This window comes from Diabrotica virgifera, chromosome 1 (assembly GCF_917563875.1).
Source record: "Diabrotica virgifera virgifera chromosome 1, PGI_DIABVI_V3a".
In the NCBI taxonomy this organism is placed as follows: domain Eukaryota; kingdom Metazoa; phylum Arthropoda; class Insecta; order Coleoptera; family Chrysomelidae; genus Diabrotica; species Diabrotica virgifera.
Window position 1 is genome coordinate 194,138,389 of NC_065443.1, and position 14,943 is coordinate 194,153,331.

Here is a 14,943-nt window from a genome sequence, read left to right on the forward strand (position 1 = left end):
AAATATGGGGGGAGTGTCAATACCGTTTTATTATTCGAATGAAAGTTTTACTTTTAATATTAATAATATCAAAAATAAAACTTTATTATTAGAACTAATTTTTGGGTTACATCATTCGTGGCTTCTAAAATTTGGAATCCAACGAATTGCAGGAGCTAACAATGCCGAGGAAGATCTATCAGGCTGCATCTCACTTCCCACCTGTCCAGCACGGTAAAATTCCAACAAAGATTAGTTCCCAATGCTCAGATTACTAGTAGAACTAATCAAAATAATAAATAATCATTCCATGAAGGACGACGTAACCTGGTAGAATTCCCTCGGCCTTCTTAGCTCCGGCAATTCGTTGGCTTGCAAATTTTAGAAGCCGCAAGCCACGATTGGTTTAACCAGAAGACTAGTTCTAATAAGTTTTATTTTATTTGTGATATTGTTAATATTAGAAGTAAAACTTTCGTTCGTCTTTAGCAGATACCGCCACGGCATTCATGCCATCATTTCGTTGTGAATCGATAACGGTAGCCCGAATTTTAGTAATTCAAAAAGAATGAAATATGCACCTCTGATGGGACCCTAAGAATGGTTGAAGGTTCTAGAGTGCCTTTGGCGCTCTATGAACTAAATAAAATAAGACGGCTCTCGTTTCGCTTCACAACGAAATTATTATTTATTATTATTATTTCGTGCAAATACCATGTTAACATAAAATTTTCACCCATTTTGGTTTATTTTTATAAATATTTATTTACTAATAAAAAAATTGTTTCGGTTACTTCCATTTAGCGCGCCTATGAGTTAAATTGTCAATAATATTAATCTTGGATAATGTCAAAGATTACCACTGTTGCCAAAGTTTATGATACTATCTCCCGAAGTTATATTTTTATTGCTACCTGTTGATCGCTACTGTTTACTCTTAATATAATTAATATAATTTTGCCGGTTATAATATAATAACCAGTGAGATATACAGGAGAATTTTATAAAATTCTCCTGTCACCGACGACTAAAGGTGGGAAACTATGTAGTGTAATGTAAATGTATACTAAAAATAGAAAATCTACGGTTTCGTTTTGATTCAAATTTGTCTCCTGCCATTCCATGATAGTACTATTTCTAGGTCTAGTACTATTGTCAGGTATGACAATACCAAAAGGCACCGCTAGGAAAATATTCCAATTTGCGGTTCAGAGAACCTGCATGAATCCAGTCTTTGTACTCTAATACAGAGTATGGCATTATTAAAAATAGAAAATCTACGATTTCGTTTTGATTCAAATTTGTCTCCTGCCATCCCCCGATAGTAATATTTCTAGGTCTACACATTGTCAAGGAGACTCTGCTGAAGACAAATTCACACCAATAGATCCGTAGTGTCTCGGTATAAAATAAAACTATTTATACCGCAGTATGTTTAGAACGCGCTCTAACGGGGAATAAGCGAAATGAATGTCGACTCGATTCAAGTTCTCTGTTTAACCCAGGTATGACAATACCAAAAAGCACCGCTAGAAAAATAATTCAATTTGCGGTTCAGAGAACCTGTATGAATCGAGTCTTTGTACTCTAATACAGAGTATGGCATTATTAAAAATAGAAAATCTACGGTTTCGTTTTGATTCAAATTTGTCTCCTGTCATCCCCCGATAGTACTATTTCTAGGTCTACCCGTTGTCAAGGAGGCTCTGTAGAAGACAAATTCACACCAACATGTCCGTAGTTTCTCGGTACAAAATAAAACTATTTATACCGCAGTATGGTTAGAACGCCCTCTATCGGGGAATGAGTGAAATGAATGTCTACTTGATTCAAGTTCTTTGTTTAACCCAGCAATGACAATACCAAAGGTACCGCTAGGAAAATATTCCAATTTGCTGTTCAGAGAACCTGTATGAATCGAGTCTTTGTACTCTATGTAATACAGAGTATGGCATTATTAGAAATAGAAAATGAACGGTTTCGTTTTGATTCAAATTTCTCTCCTGCCATCCCCCGATAGTACTAGACCTAGAAATAGTACTATCGTGGAATGGCAGGAGACAAATTTGAATCAAAACGAAACCGTAGATTTTCTATTTTTAATAATGCTATACTCTGTACAAAGACTCGATTCATACAGGTTCTCTGAACCGCAAATTGGAATAATTTCCTAGCGGTGCCTTTTGGTATTGTTATACGTGGGTTAAACAGAGAACTTGAATCGAGTCGACATTCATTTCACTTATTCCCCGTTAGAGGGCGTTCTAACCATACTGCGGTATAAATAGTTTTATTTTATACCGCGAAACTACGGACGTGTTGGTGTGAATTTGTCTTCAGCAGAGCCTCCTTGACAACGGGTAGACCTAGAAATAGTACTATCGGGGGGTGGCAGAAGACAAATTTGAATCAAAACGAAATCGTAGATTTTCTATTTTTAATAATGCCATACTCTGTATTAGAGTACCAAGACTGGATTCATGCAGGTTCTCTGAACCGCAAATTGGAATATTTTCCTAGCGGTGCCTTTTGGTATTGTCATACCTGACAATAGTACTAGACCTAGAAATAGTACTATCGAGGAATGGCAGGAGACAAATTTGAATCAAAACGAAACCGTAGATTTTTTATTTTTAATAATGCCATACTCTGTATTAGAGTACAAAGACTCGATTCATACAGGTTCTCTGAACCGCAAATTGGAATATTTTCCTAGCGGTGCCTTTTGGTATTGTTATACCTGGGTTAAACAGAGAACTTGAATCGAGTCGACATTAATTTCACTTATTCCCCGTTAGAGGGCGTTCTAAACATAGTGCGGTGTAAATAGTTTTATTTTATACCGAGAAACTACGGACGTGTTGGTGTGAATTTGTCTTCTTTCAGAGCCTCGTTGACAACGGGTAGACCTAGAAATAGTACTATCGTGGAATGGCAGGAGACAAATTTGAATCAAAACGAAACCGTAGATTTTCTATTTTTTATAATGTTATACTCTGTACAAAGACTCGATTCATACAGGTTCTCTGAACCGCAAATTGGAATAATTTCCTAGCGGTGCCTTTTGGTATTGTTATACGTGGGTTAAACAGAGAACTTGAATCGAGTCGACATTCATTTCACTTATTCCCCGTTAGAGGGCGTTCTAACCATACTGCGGTATAAATAGTTTTATTTTATACCGCGAAACTACGGACGTGTTGGTGTGAATTTGTCTTCAGCAGAGCCTCCTTGACAACGGGTAGACCTAGAAATAGTACTATCGGGGGGTGGCAGAAGACAAATTTGAATCAAAACGAAATCGTAGATTTTCTATTTTTAATAATGCCATACTCTGTATTGGAGTACAAAGACTGGATTCATGCAGGTTCTCTGAACCGCAAATTGGAATATTTTCCTAGCGGTGCCTTTTGGTATTGTCATACCTGACAATAGTACTAGACCTAGAAATAGTACTATCGAGGAATGGCAGGAGACAAATTTGAATCAAAACGAAACCGTAGATTTTCTATTTTTAATAATGCCATACTCTGTATTAGAGTACAAAGACTCGATTCATACAGGTTCTCTGAACCGCAAATTGGAATATTTTCCTAGCGGTGCCTTTTGGTATTGTTATACCTGGGTTAAACAGAGAACTTGAATCGAGTCGACATTGATTTCACTTATTCCCCGTTAGAGGGCGTTCTAAACATAGTGCAGTGTAAATAGTTTTATTTTATACCGAGAAACTACGGACGTGTTGGTGTGAATTTGTCTTCTTTCAGAGCCTCCTTGACAACGGGTAGACCTAGAAATAGTACTATCGGGGGATGGCAGGAGACAAATTTGAATCAAAACGAAACCGTAGATTTTCTATTTTTAGTATACATTTACATTACACTACATAGTTTCCCACCTTTAGTCGTCGGTGACAGGAGAGTTTTATAAAATTTTCCTGTATATCTCGCCGTTTATCATATTATAACCGGAAAAATTATATTAATTATATTAAGAATAAATAATTATTCTCCTTAAAGTGCTTTTTCACTTTTTTGACAGCCGTCTATCAAAAACCAGTCGTACTCTAGCCAATTGGCTTATTGTACATTTTCAATGTATTGATGACATTCCATTACATTATTCTGGTACCCTGTACTAGCTTGTACATGTATAGCGATACGCTTTAATTACTATTTTTGCTAATTTTAATTTTAATATTTTTTCTCAAAACGAAATAATCTGGGTCATATAAAGTCACCGTTAATATACAAACCAGACGCTAAGAAAGACATGGTTTTACGAAACGAATGCATCCCCTGACCATATGTTTTTGGAGTGCCAGTATAACAAACTCAAGTCCCCATAAATTAATTACCATATCAGACCATTATGTCAAAAACTCACTTTGGGACATGCATTCGTTTTTAAAACTGCAGAAGTGTGTCTGTTTTTATGCGTCAGATCGGAGTGATTTATTGTCCTCTCCGGGCCATATTGTAGAAAGGCATAACATCGATATAATAGGTTGTGGCTTTTCTTAACAGTCTATTCACAGCGTGCAATCAAAGCGCTACTCGCTAACGACCGACCCTTTTCCGAGATCTAACTAAGCAATACCTTTTTGTTAACAAAATAAATAAATGTTTTACTGTTCGTCGTTAACTTATTTTTATCATTTTTAATTAATTCCGTCAACTCACACCTACCGGAATATTGGTGACCCCGAGAACATTTAAAACGCCGCGAAAATTTAACAAATTAGTGCTAATAATATACTTTTGCCGGTTTTTAAATACAGTGAGCATCGAAAATGATGGACAGTACCAGTGCCAACAACAGTGCTTCAGTGCTTCAGGATAACAGTGCTTCAGTTGATCGGATTTCAGTTAAAATCCCACCGTTTTGTCCCAACGATCCTGAAATTCGGTTCCTGCAAGTAGAAAACCAATTTACACTTGCAAACATAACAAGTGACGCAACAAAATTTAACTACATAGTTGCTAATCTCGAAACAGTGTACATATCAAAAGTTAGGGACATCATTGTGTCACCACCAGCAACAGAAAGGTACGTAAAGTTAAAGTCAGAGTTAATTAAGAGACTTAGTGCATCTCAAAAACAAAAAATTAAAAGACTACTTGAGCATGAAGAACTGGGCGATCGACGACCTTCTCAATTTTTACGACATTTACAGTCTTTAGCAGGCACAAAAGTACCAGATAATATTGTAAAATCTCTGTGGTTAGGTAGACTGTCATCGTCTACACAGGCTATCCTAGCTACTCAAGCTAAAGCTAGTTTGGACGCAGTTGCCGAGCTAGCTGACACAATCTCCGAAGCTATAGCTCCTAGCGTCCATATTTCAGAAGCTTCCAACGCGCGCGAAAGTACCATCGATAAATTGACAGCCGAATTAGCTGGTATCGTGAAAGAAATTCAGCATCAAACCAAGCACCACATCGATACAACACCAGGTCCACCCGTTTTTCCGAAGCCTCGACGATTAGCACCTGACAAACTACAATGTCAAATCAGTAAAGAAGAGTAACAAAAGAAAGAGTTAAGAAAGAAAGAGTAACAAATCAAGGTGTTTTGCTGAAGATGGGGAAGGAATGCAAAGTCATAAAAACCATACAAACAAAAAAACTGGAATATCTAGGCCACATAATGAGAGGAGAAAAGTACTCTCTGTTTAGACTCATAATCCAAGGAAAAATCTCGGGAAAGAGAAATGTGGGACGTAGGAGGATTTTCTGGTTGCGAAATTTAAGGGAGTGGTATGGGTGCAGTTCAATACAGTTGTTCAGAGATGCAGCCAACAAAGTTAAGATTGCTGTGATGGTAGCCATCCGATAGGAGACGGTACTGCAAGAAGAAGAAAAAACTAAAATGGGCTAAAAAAGAGTTTGAAAATCTTCTACGGCTAGGCATCATAAGACCATCAAAAAGTAACTGGTCTACTCCACTGCACATGGTCCCGAAGAAAGGTGAGGAATGGAGACCCTGTGGAGATTATCGACGTCTAAACCAAAGAACAGTTCCAGATCGATACCCAATTCCGCACATCGAGGATTTCGGTCAGTCGCTAGCTGGTAAGACAATATTTTCTACAATAGATTTAGTTAGAGCATACAACCAGATACCAGTAGCCACCAAAGACATACCAAAGACCGCCGTTACCACACCGTTTGGGCTGTACGAGTATTTATATATGCCTTTTGGTTTACAAAACGCAGGACAGACATTCCAGCGTTTCATAGACGAGATTTTACGTGGTTTAGACTTCGCCTACGCCTACATCGATGACATTCTTATTGCATCAGAATCCGAAGAGCAGCATATGTCGCATTTGGAAGAAATTTTCAAAAGGCTCAAGCAGTTCGGCGTTGTGATAAACCCAGCAAAGTGTCAATTCGGCAAAAACGAGATTACCTTTTTGGGATACACAGGATCAGATGAAGGACTCACACCTTTACAAGAAAAAGTAGCAGCTGTACAAAATTTCACTCAGCCAAAAACAGTGAAAGACCTACGCAGATTCCTAGCTATGTTAAACTTCTACCGAAGGTTTATACCCAATGCAGCTCAGCTACAAGCACCCCTACATGATGCCCTAAAAGGTAATGTCAAAGAAAAAGCACCAATCGAATTGACATCACAGCGAATCCAAGCCTTTGACGACTGTAAAAACAGTTTAGCTAACGCTGCTTTACTGAGCCACCCTGTAAACGATGTTGATATCTCCATCACTTGTGACGCTTCTGATTTTTGTGCTGGAGCTGTACTACAACAAAAAACGAATACAGGTTTAAACCTTTATACGAAACCTTTAGCTTTCTTTTCTAAGAAATTCTCACCTAGCGAAAAGAAATATAGTGCATACGACAGAGAACTATTAGCTATATATCTAGCCATAAAACACTTCAGACACATGATCGAAGGCAAGGACATAACGATATACACAGACCAGAAACCAATCACCTTCGCCTTTACTCAGAAGCTAGATAAATGTAGTCCTAGACAGTTCAGATATTTAGACTATATAGGACAGTTTTGCAGTAACATTCAGCACATTTCTGGATTAACAAATATTGTGGCAGACGCACTATCTCGAGTCAATAGCATCAAGAAAGATATCGACATCATGGACTTAGCTCTCGCACAAGAAACTGATCCAGAACTGCAAACTTTTTTAAGTGAGAAAACATCACTGCAAATGAAGAAAATACGCTTTTCCGAACAAAACGTGAGTTTGCACTGTGGCATATCAACATCTACAGCCAGACCATTTGTACCGAAACCACTTCGAATGGCAATTTTTCGCACCATGCATAACCTAGCACATCCCGGAATCAACAGTTCGGTGAAGTTGATCACACAGCTATATGTTTGGCCATCCATTAAATCAGATGTGAGGAAATAGACACGAGCGTGTATACATACAGTGCCAAAAATCGAAAATATCGCGCCACATTGTTTCACCTACTGGAAGTTTTCTACCACCTTCCAGCCGATTCGAACATGTCCACATAGACATTATAGTGATGCCGGTTTCAAAAGGAAACAGATACTGTCTAACATGCGTCGACCGTTTCACATGTTGGCCAGAAGCTTTCCCGATGCCTAATCAAGAAGCAGACGCAGTAGCCAGAACATTTTTTCTGGTTGGATAGCTCGTTTCGGCACTCCCAAGCGCATCACAATAGATCAAGGCCGACAATTCGAATCGCATATTTTCAAGTCAATCTGCAAATTAACTGGAACTACCCATTTAAGGATAACCGCCTACCATCCTCAAGCAAATGGTATGGTAGAAAGGTTTCACCGACAGTTAAAAGCAGCAATTCGATGTCATGAAAACATCCGATGGATCGAAAGCCTACCTTCAGTGTTACTGGGCATACGAGCAGCGTGGAGAGAAGATTTAGGTACTTCCGAACTCGTGTACGGAGAACCATTGTGTTTGCCAGGTGAACTATTGTTTTCGTCACAAAGAAACACCGACGACAGTGCTCATATATACCTAAAAACGCTTCGAAACCATTTCGAAAACCTCCGTCCTACGCAACCGTCGCATCATAGATCCAAAAGCACCTTCATTTTCAAAGACATGAAAACCACCTCTCACATTTTCATCCGCCGTGATACAATCAAAAGCAGCTTAGAAAACCCATATCACGGTCCTTTTCCTGTAGTAAAACGAGGTGACAAGACTTTTGTCGTCCGTGTAAATGGAAAAGAAACAACAATTTCCATAGACAGATTGAAGCCAGCGTATGAGCTTCACGAAAGTACCCATCACGAACCAGAAAAAGTGACAGTATCCAACAAAACAAACAGCAGACCTAAGAGAAAGGCCAGATTTATTGGAAGTTATCAAGAAAGTGTAGAGTAATAGTGAATTCAGTGATTTTTCTTTCTCCTCGTATAAACATTGCGTTGTTTTAATTCCTGTTATTTTCAATTTTTCATCTATGTATATATTATGTATTATCTATCGTCTTAGTCTCTCGGAGGGGGGTATATAGCGATACGCTTTAATTACTATTTTTGCTAATTTTAATATTTTTTCTCAAAACGAAATAATCTGGGTCATATAAAGTCACCGTTAATATACAAACCAGACGCTAAGAAAGACATGGTTTTACGAGACGAATGCATCCCCTGACCATATGTTTTTGGAGTGTCAGTTTAACAGACTGAAGTCCCCATAAATTAATTACCATATCAGACAATTATGTCAACAACTCACTTTGGGATATGCATTCGTTTTTAAAACTGCAGAAGTGTGCCTGTTTTTATGCGTCAGATCGGAGTGATTTATTGTCCTCTCCGGACCATATTGTAGAAAGGCATAACATCGATATAATAGGTTGTGGCTTTTCTTAACAGTCTATTTACAGCGTGCAAACAAAGCACTACTCGCTAACGACCGACCCTTTTTCGAGATCTAACTAAGCAACACCTTTTTGTTAACAAAATAAATAAATGTTTTACTGTTCGTCGTTAACTTATTTTTATCATTTTTAATTAATTCCGTCATCTCACACCTACCGTAATACATGTCTAGTGAATGGGTGCCATATGTTTTTGAAATCATCTCGTTACATCGAAAATGGGATCATCTTTTCCGCCCAAAGTCCTTACGCTATGTTAGGGCAAATGTATCGTTTACTTTACTGCAGTCATCCTAACGCATTTTGATTTCTTCCTCGTATTTAACCCATTAACGCCGAGAAAAAAAATTTTTTTTCCGACAAAATTTTTTAAAATTGGTTAAGTGTAACAGTTTTCTGTACAAAACGTAACAAGATTTTTTTTTGTAAATGAAATAATTATTGAGGAAAAAACTGTTCCCATATGAGACCCCTAGGCACGAACCTGATAGATGTTCGCTAAGAGTTAGGTACTTATTGGTAAGAAAATTGCGAAAACAGTCAATACAAAGGACCACATCATATTTGCAGCACATTGTTCTCCCTCAACTAAAAAATCCAATCCGTGAGCATCTTCTTCTTTTGTTTTCTGGTACAGAAACCACAAAATATTTAATCCCTCGTACCAAATATCTCCAATTCGAGAGTCTTCTTGCAGCTGTGGACGCTCTTCCTGATGGTTTCGGTGAGATTTTATATCTTATTAGATACATTTTCTAATTCTAATTGGCTAATGGTGCGACCAGATTTCCTATACAACTTCCATGCATTTTTAATGTTCACGTCCACTAGGTATGTACAAATAGGTCAATACCATTTTTTTGGAACGGATTCTAATTCGATAGCAATATAAAACGCTAACCATCAAATCAGTGCCACCCATATTATTATTGTATTTTGAAATAATATTTTTGGCCTCTGACAACAATTTTTTATCCTGTCTTGAAAACTTTTTAATAGGTCTAGTTGGTGTAATCTAAAAAGTTCTAATAATTGCTTGAACCAGCATACTTTGAGTTATCAGACTCTGGAAAATCATATTATACTGTAGAAACCAAATCCCTTTATTAGCAAAAATCTGCATTATGCTGCCGCGTGAACATAATTAAACCTCCATCAGTTGGCGCAGATGGAATTGCTCTGCTAGTACGGGGTGGATCTAAGTGGTTTCTTCTACGATCGTGTCTTCAGTAGTGCTTTCGATTCTAGTATCATTCGAAAAACAATTTCCGCGCCCGAAGACAGCTGGTTACGATTTCGCTATCAGTAAAACCTGCGTCATCATCATCTGCCGAATCTTCGTCTATCAAAATGTTAGTATCTGGAGATTCTATGCAAACGGCAGAAACATCGTTATACTTTCATTTTCCTCGAAAGCTATATCAAGATCTTTCAAAAAAATTCCTCTAAAAATAAGAAAAGTAAAAAAGAAAGTGAAAACAACATATCCAGCAAACCGCCTAGCGGTTCTATTTGGGAACACCCATATTTTTGGCCTAATTACGAAAAAACCAAAAGATAAAATATCATGAAAACCCGTACCTACAAGGTATTTATTAAAGTTTGTAGAAAATCTTTTAAAAATAAAAACGAGGATCCTAGTGCAAAGAGTAATAAATAAAATACTTACACGAAAGGAATGTTCATATTTTGCCACAAACAAAACCAACCGTAAATTCAAAAATTTATTACACTGGAAAATAGGTATAAAACTAAATTTGAATGGCTCATTCAAGAAGAGGTAACCTTGAACTACAAATAGGCGGAATCTCTCTGCGTAATTTTACCTAACAATATGGTAAATAGACTCCGATGCGTACGCAATTTGTTGGCTGTTGGGTCCTTAGACAAGGAAAAAAGACTTCCTTGTCTAAGGTTGGGTCTATATGGTACCCGTAGGCGTTAATTGGTTAAAGCTATTGCCTCGTACACTATTTTTAACATAACTCTACACTATTGACAAAATTTTATATCTGATGATTGCATCTTAGCTTTTAGACTATGCAGAGCATTTTATAAAGAATCTTTTTTTTTTACAAAGTTAATACAGTCGAACCCGCTTATTAGAGTACCGGTTATAGGAATATCCCGGTTTATGGAATAAAAATTCGAAGTCCCGAAACGTTCCCATTTACTCTTTAATAAATTTGTCTGTTTAATGGAATATGGTTTAGTATACTTATCCCGTTTAATCGAATAAATTTTTCAGGCCAAGGAATAATTTTTTACGCACAATTTCCTAAAAATTTAAAATTTGCCTGGTACATATAATGGCTTGTCGATAAGAACTTCGAAAGGTTGCTGTTTTGTATCTTGTTACGGTAAGTCAGGCAAGCAAGCAAGCATAGTGATTTAACCCAGCCTGAGAGACTTGCTCACCCCTAGAGAATGACATTCGGGTGATACAATTCATTGGGGCGAGGAGGATTAACTCCCGTAAGCAGGAATCACTCCACCCCGCTTCAATGCTCCAGACCATCCACTTACCCCCCGATAGCACTCTGATGCGCTATAGAGGCTCTCAATCAGCAAAGTGCTTATCATATGGGAGTCTTGGGTACACGGACTCCCATATGAAATCCTACCCCGATCAATGCAGGCCAGCGTGAGGCGCTCTATTCCCGCTATCTCTAGTGACTTATCTTCGATCTGTTTTGGTAAGTCAGGTAGCTAATAAAATTTTTATTACTGTGTTATGAGTAAGCGCTCGTTTTCCCACAGAAAATTCAATCGTTTGCAGACAAAGCCATAAAATAATTTCATTTGTCTACAAATTGCTGTAGGTACATATTGCCACCCAAAATTTGCTGTTTTTAGAAACAGTTGATTTAAGAATTCCACCAGAGATTATTTGTTTGCGAGAACTGAATCATGGCATTCAATTCAAATAAAAGAATAGATCTTGCCTTAAAAGAAAAAATTAAGGTAATTGAATATGCGAAACAATCCAAGTGCAGTCAAACCGAAATTGCTAAAAAGTTTAGAATTTCACAAGCTCAGGTTAGCAAACTTTTAAAAAACCAAGACAGTTTTATCAACGATTGGCGAGCTAATTCAAAATTAAGCCAAAAACGAAAACGCAGTGGAAAAGAGTCAGACGTCGAACAAGCATTAGCGGAATGGTTTACTGAGAAGAGGGCCCGAAATGTTCCCATCAGTGGTCCAGTTTTAAAAGAAAAAGCTGAAGAAATAGCCGAACATTTGGGTAATGCCAACTTCAAAGCGACAAATGGATGGTTCTGCAGATGGAAAAGTTGTTCACAAGTTTCCTTCAAAAAAATTGTTGGAGAAGCAAAAGATGCTGATGTATCTACCGCAAATACATGGATAACGGATGTGTTACCTTCATTAATTAAAAATTATGAACCAGCGTGCGTGTATAATTTGTGATGAAACTGCGCTTTATTATCGAGCAACTCCAGACGCCACCTATTGTTTCCCAGGGGACAAAGCTGTAGGCGGAAAAGTACCAAAGGACAGATTGACGATTATGTGTTGTGCCAATTCTGATGGAAGCCATAAATTGCCACTTTTTATTATTGGAAAATCAAAAAGTCCAAGGTGCTTTAAATCTGTAAAATCATTGCCTGTGAAATACACTTCCAATAAAAATGCTTGGATGACAGCAATCCTGTTTAAGAAATGGTTGATTGACTTCGACAAGAAAATGGCGGAAAAAAATAGAAAAGCTCTTTTATTTGTTGATAACTGTTCTGTCCACAAACCCGATGTGAGGTTGAACAATGTAACAATACATTTCTTGCCCGCCAATACAACTTCACTTATTCAACCGATGGATCAAGGGATAATTTCTACCTTTAAAAGAAATTATCGGAAAGAAGTTGTTCGAAAAATTATAACCAATATGGACTTTTATGATACCACGTCTGCAGCTACTTCAAATGAGATGACAAGGAAAATTTCTGTTCTTTCTGCCATTCACAGCCGCCACTGGTGTCAGCCAACCCAAAACCGGGGCTTTTAGGCAAAACAAGATAAAATATGAAACTAGATGGAAAAACCCTACAACTATATGTCAAATATTTATCTCCGTGGCTTACTTACATCCATCATGGCCTAAAATACCTAGCTCCTGGCTTTCACCCAGGCAAGCCAGGTTCCATTCCCCACGTTGGAAGTTTTTTTTGTTTTTAAAATTGACATTTTGATTTGAAAAATAATTATTTTTATAATACCATGTTTTTGATGTTTATACGACACAATATAAAAAAGTTTGTATGTCCTTTATAAAATCGTAAACTATGCATTTGATCATAATAGGATGACCTCAAGCAAAGTTGTTGTATATGAACCCGGGAAGGTTTCTGAGTGAATACGACCAACCTAAGTAATAATTATTTGCGCAAACAGCACAAAAAACTATTGTTTATTAGAAAAAAGGGTTGTTTAGGGTTGCATGCATCTTTTGATTATACATCATATAAAATTAAGAAAAAACAGTTTTTCCAAAAAAATAAAAGAGTGTGATGTGGGGGGGGGGCAACCCCCTATACACTTAGATTAGTCGTACCAACTCAGCAACCTTCAGTCATGCACAACAACTTTGTTTAACCCGGCATTGGTCGCTCTATGAGATTTTCGCCATGATATCATAAAAAGGCCACTCAGGCTTGTAAACGTCATCAGCCCCACTACCAATTCCCATTGATTCTTTAACTTTTGTTTTTTGCCTTCTATAGGTCGACAGTAGAGGTCCATAGAGGGGTAAGACAGGGTTGTGTACTGTCACCGCTACTGTTTAACGTGTAGAGTGAAGCCATATTTCAGGAAGCGATAGCGGAACTAAGTGATGGAATCTCTATAAACGGAAGAATAGTAAATAACATAAGATTCGCTGATGACACCGTTATAATGGCAGACACCCTGGAGTCGCTACAAGAATTGTTAAATAGAATTAACAATTATTGCATTCGATATGGACTCAAAATAAACAAGAAAAAACTAAATTTATGATTGTCTCAAAAACACAACATGGAAATGAAAGGTTAATACTAGAGCAAACCCAAATAGAAAAAGTAAAGACATACAAATATCTGGGAACCTGGGTTGATGACAAAAATGACCAAAGCAAAGAAATTAAAGTCCGAATTGAAACTGCAAGGCAAGCATTTATAAAAATGAAGACACTGCTTTCAAACAAAGACCTTCAGTTGCCTCTCAGATTGAGGGCTCTAAGATCCTACATATTTTCTATATTACTATACGGAATGGAAGCTTGGACATTGAAAAGGCAACACATAAGGAAAATAGAAGCGTTCGAAATGTGGTGTTACAGAAGAATGTTGAAAATTCAGTGGGATCAAAGGATTACCAATGTTGAAGTGCTACGACGTTTAAATAAGGAGTTAGAAATTATGAACAGTGTAAAAACAAGAAAACTAGAATATTTGGGTCACATTACCAGAGGAGAGAAATATGAGCTGCTGAGAGTTATTATGCAAGGAAGGATCCAAGGAAGAAGAAGCATAGGAAAAAGACGCATCTCCTGGCTGAGGAACCTTAGAGAATGGTTTAACTGTAGTTCATTACAACTGTTCAGATCAGCAGCCAACAAAGTGACCATAGCCATTATGATATCCAACCTCCGCTAGGAGATGGAACTTAAGGTCGACATTAAATTGTCCCTCTTCTTTTTTAAATCTTTTATCGAAACAGTGCCATCCTTTAATTGGTTTTTGATGCGGCTCCATGCATCGTATGTATCGTTCCTATTTTTATGGTCTGGTGCCGTCGAATTCCACAAAGTGGGTTCATTTTGGTACAGATTTAAAAAATCAAAAATTAATTCGTTGGTCCATTCCATTTTTTAGCAAAAAAAATTCTAATAACAACTCAACACACTTTAGCAACACTAAATACAACTGCTGGTGTCAGCAAATGAACAATTTCTTTAACTTGCCAATCAAAGCCTTGTCGTCCGTTAAAACAGTGACGCGAAAAAATATCAGTGAAATGCTGGATAGCGAAAACTGACGTTGTCATGAATTTCGGATTTTATGTATGTGACTCATTTAATTTGTAATTT

General features: G+C 37.4%; 1 protein-coding gene across 1 annotated transcript; it reads left to right on the forward strand.

Annotated features, from left to right (window-relative positions):
• The first annotated feature begins 4,771 nt into the window (after positions 1-4,771).
• On the forward strand, positions 4,772-11,118 carry LOC126892312 (uncharacterized). Its single transcript, XM_050661812.1, has 2 exons — positions 4,772-5,386; positions 11,107-11,118. Exons 1-2 carry the CDS (start codon positions 4,772-4,774, stop codon positions 11,116-11,118), a joined length of 627 nt encoding a protein of 208 aa, XP_050517769.1.
• The last annotated feature ends 3,825 nt before the right edge of the window (positions 11,119-14,943 follow it).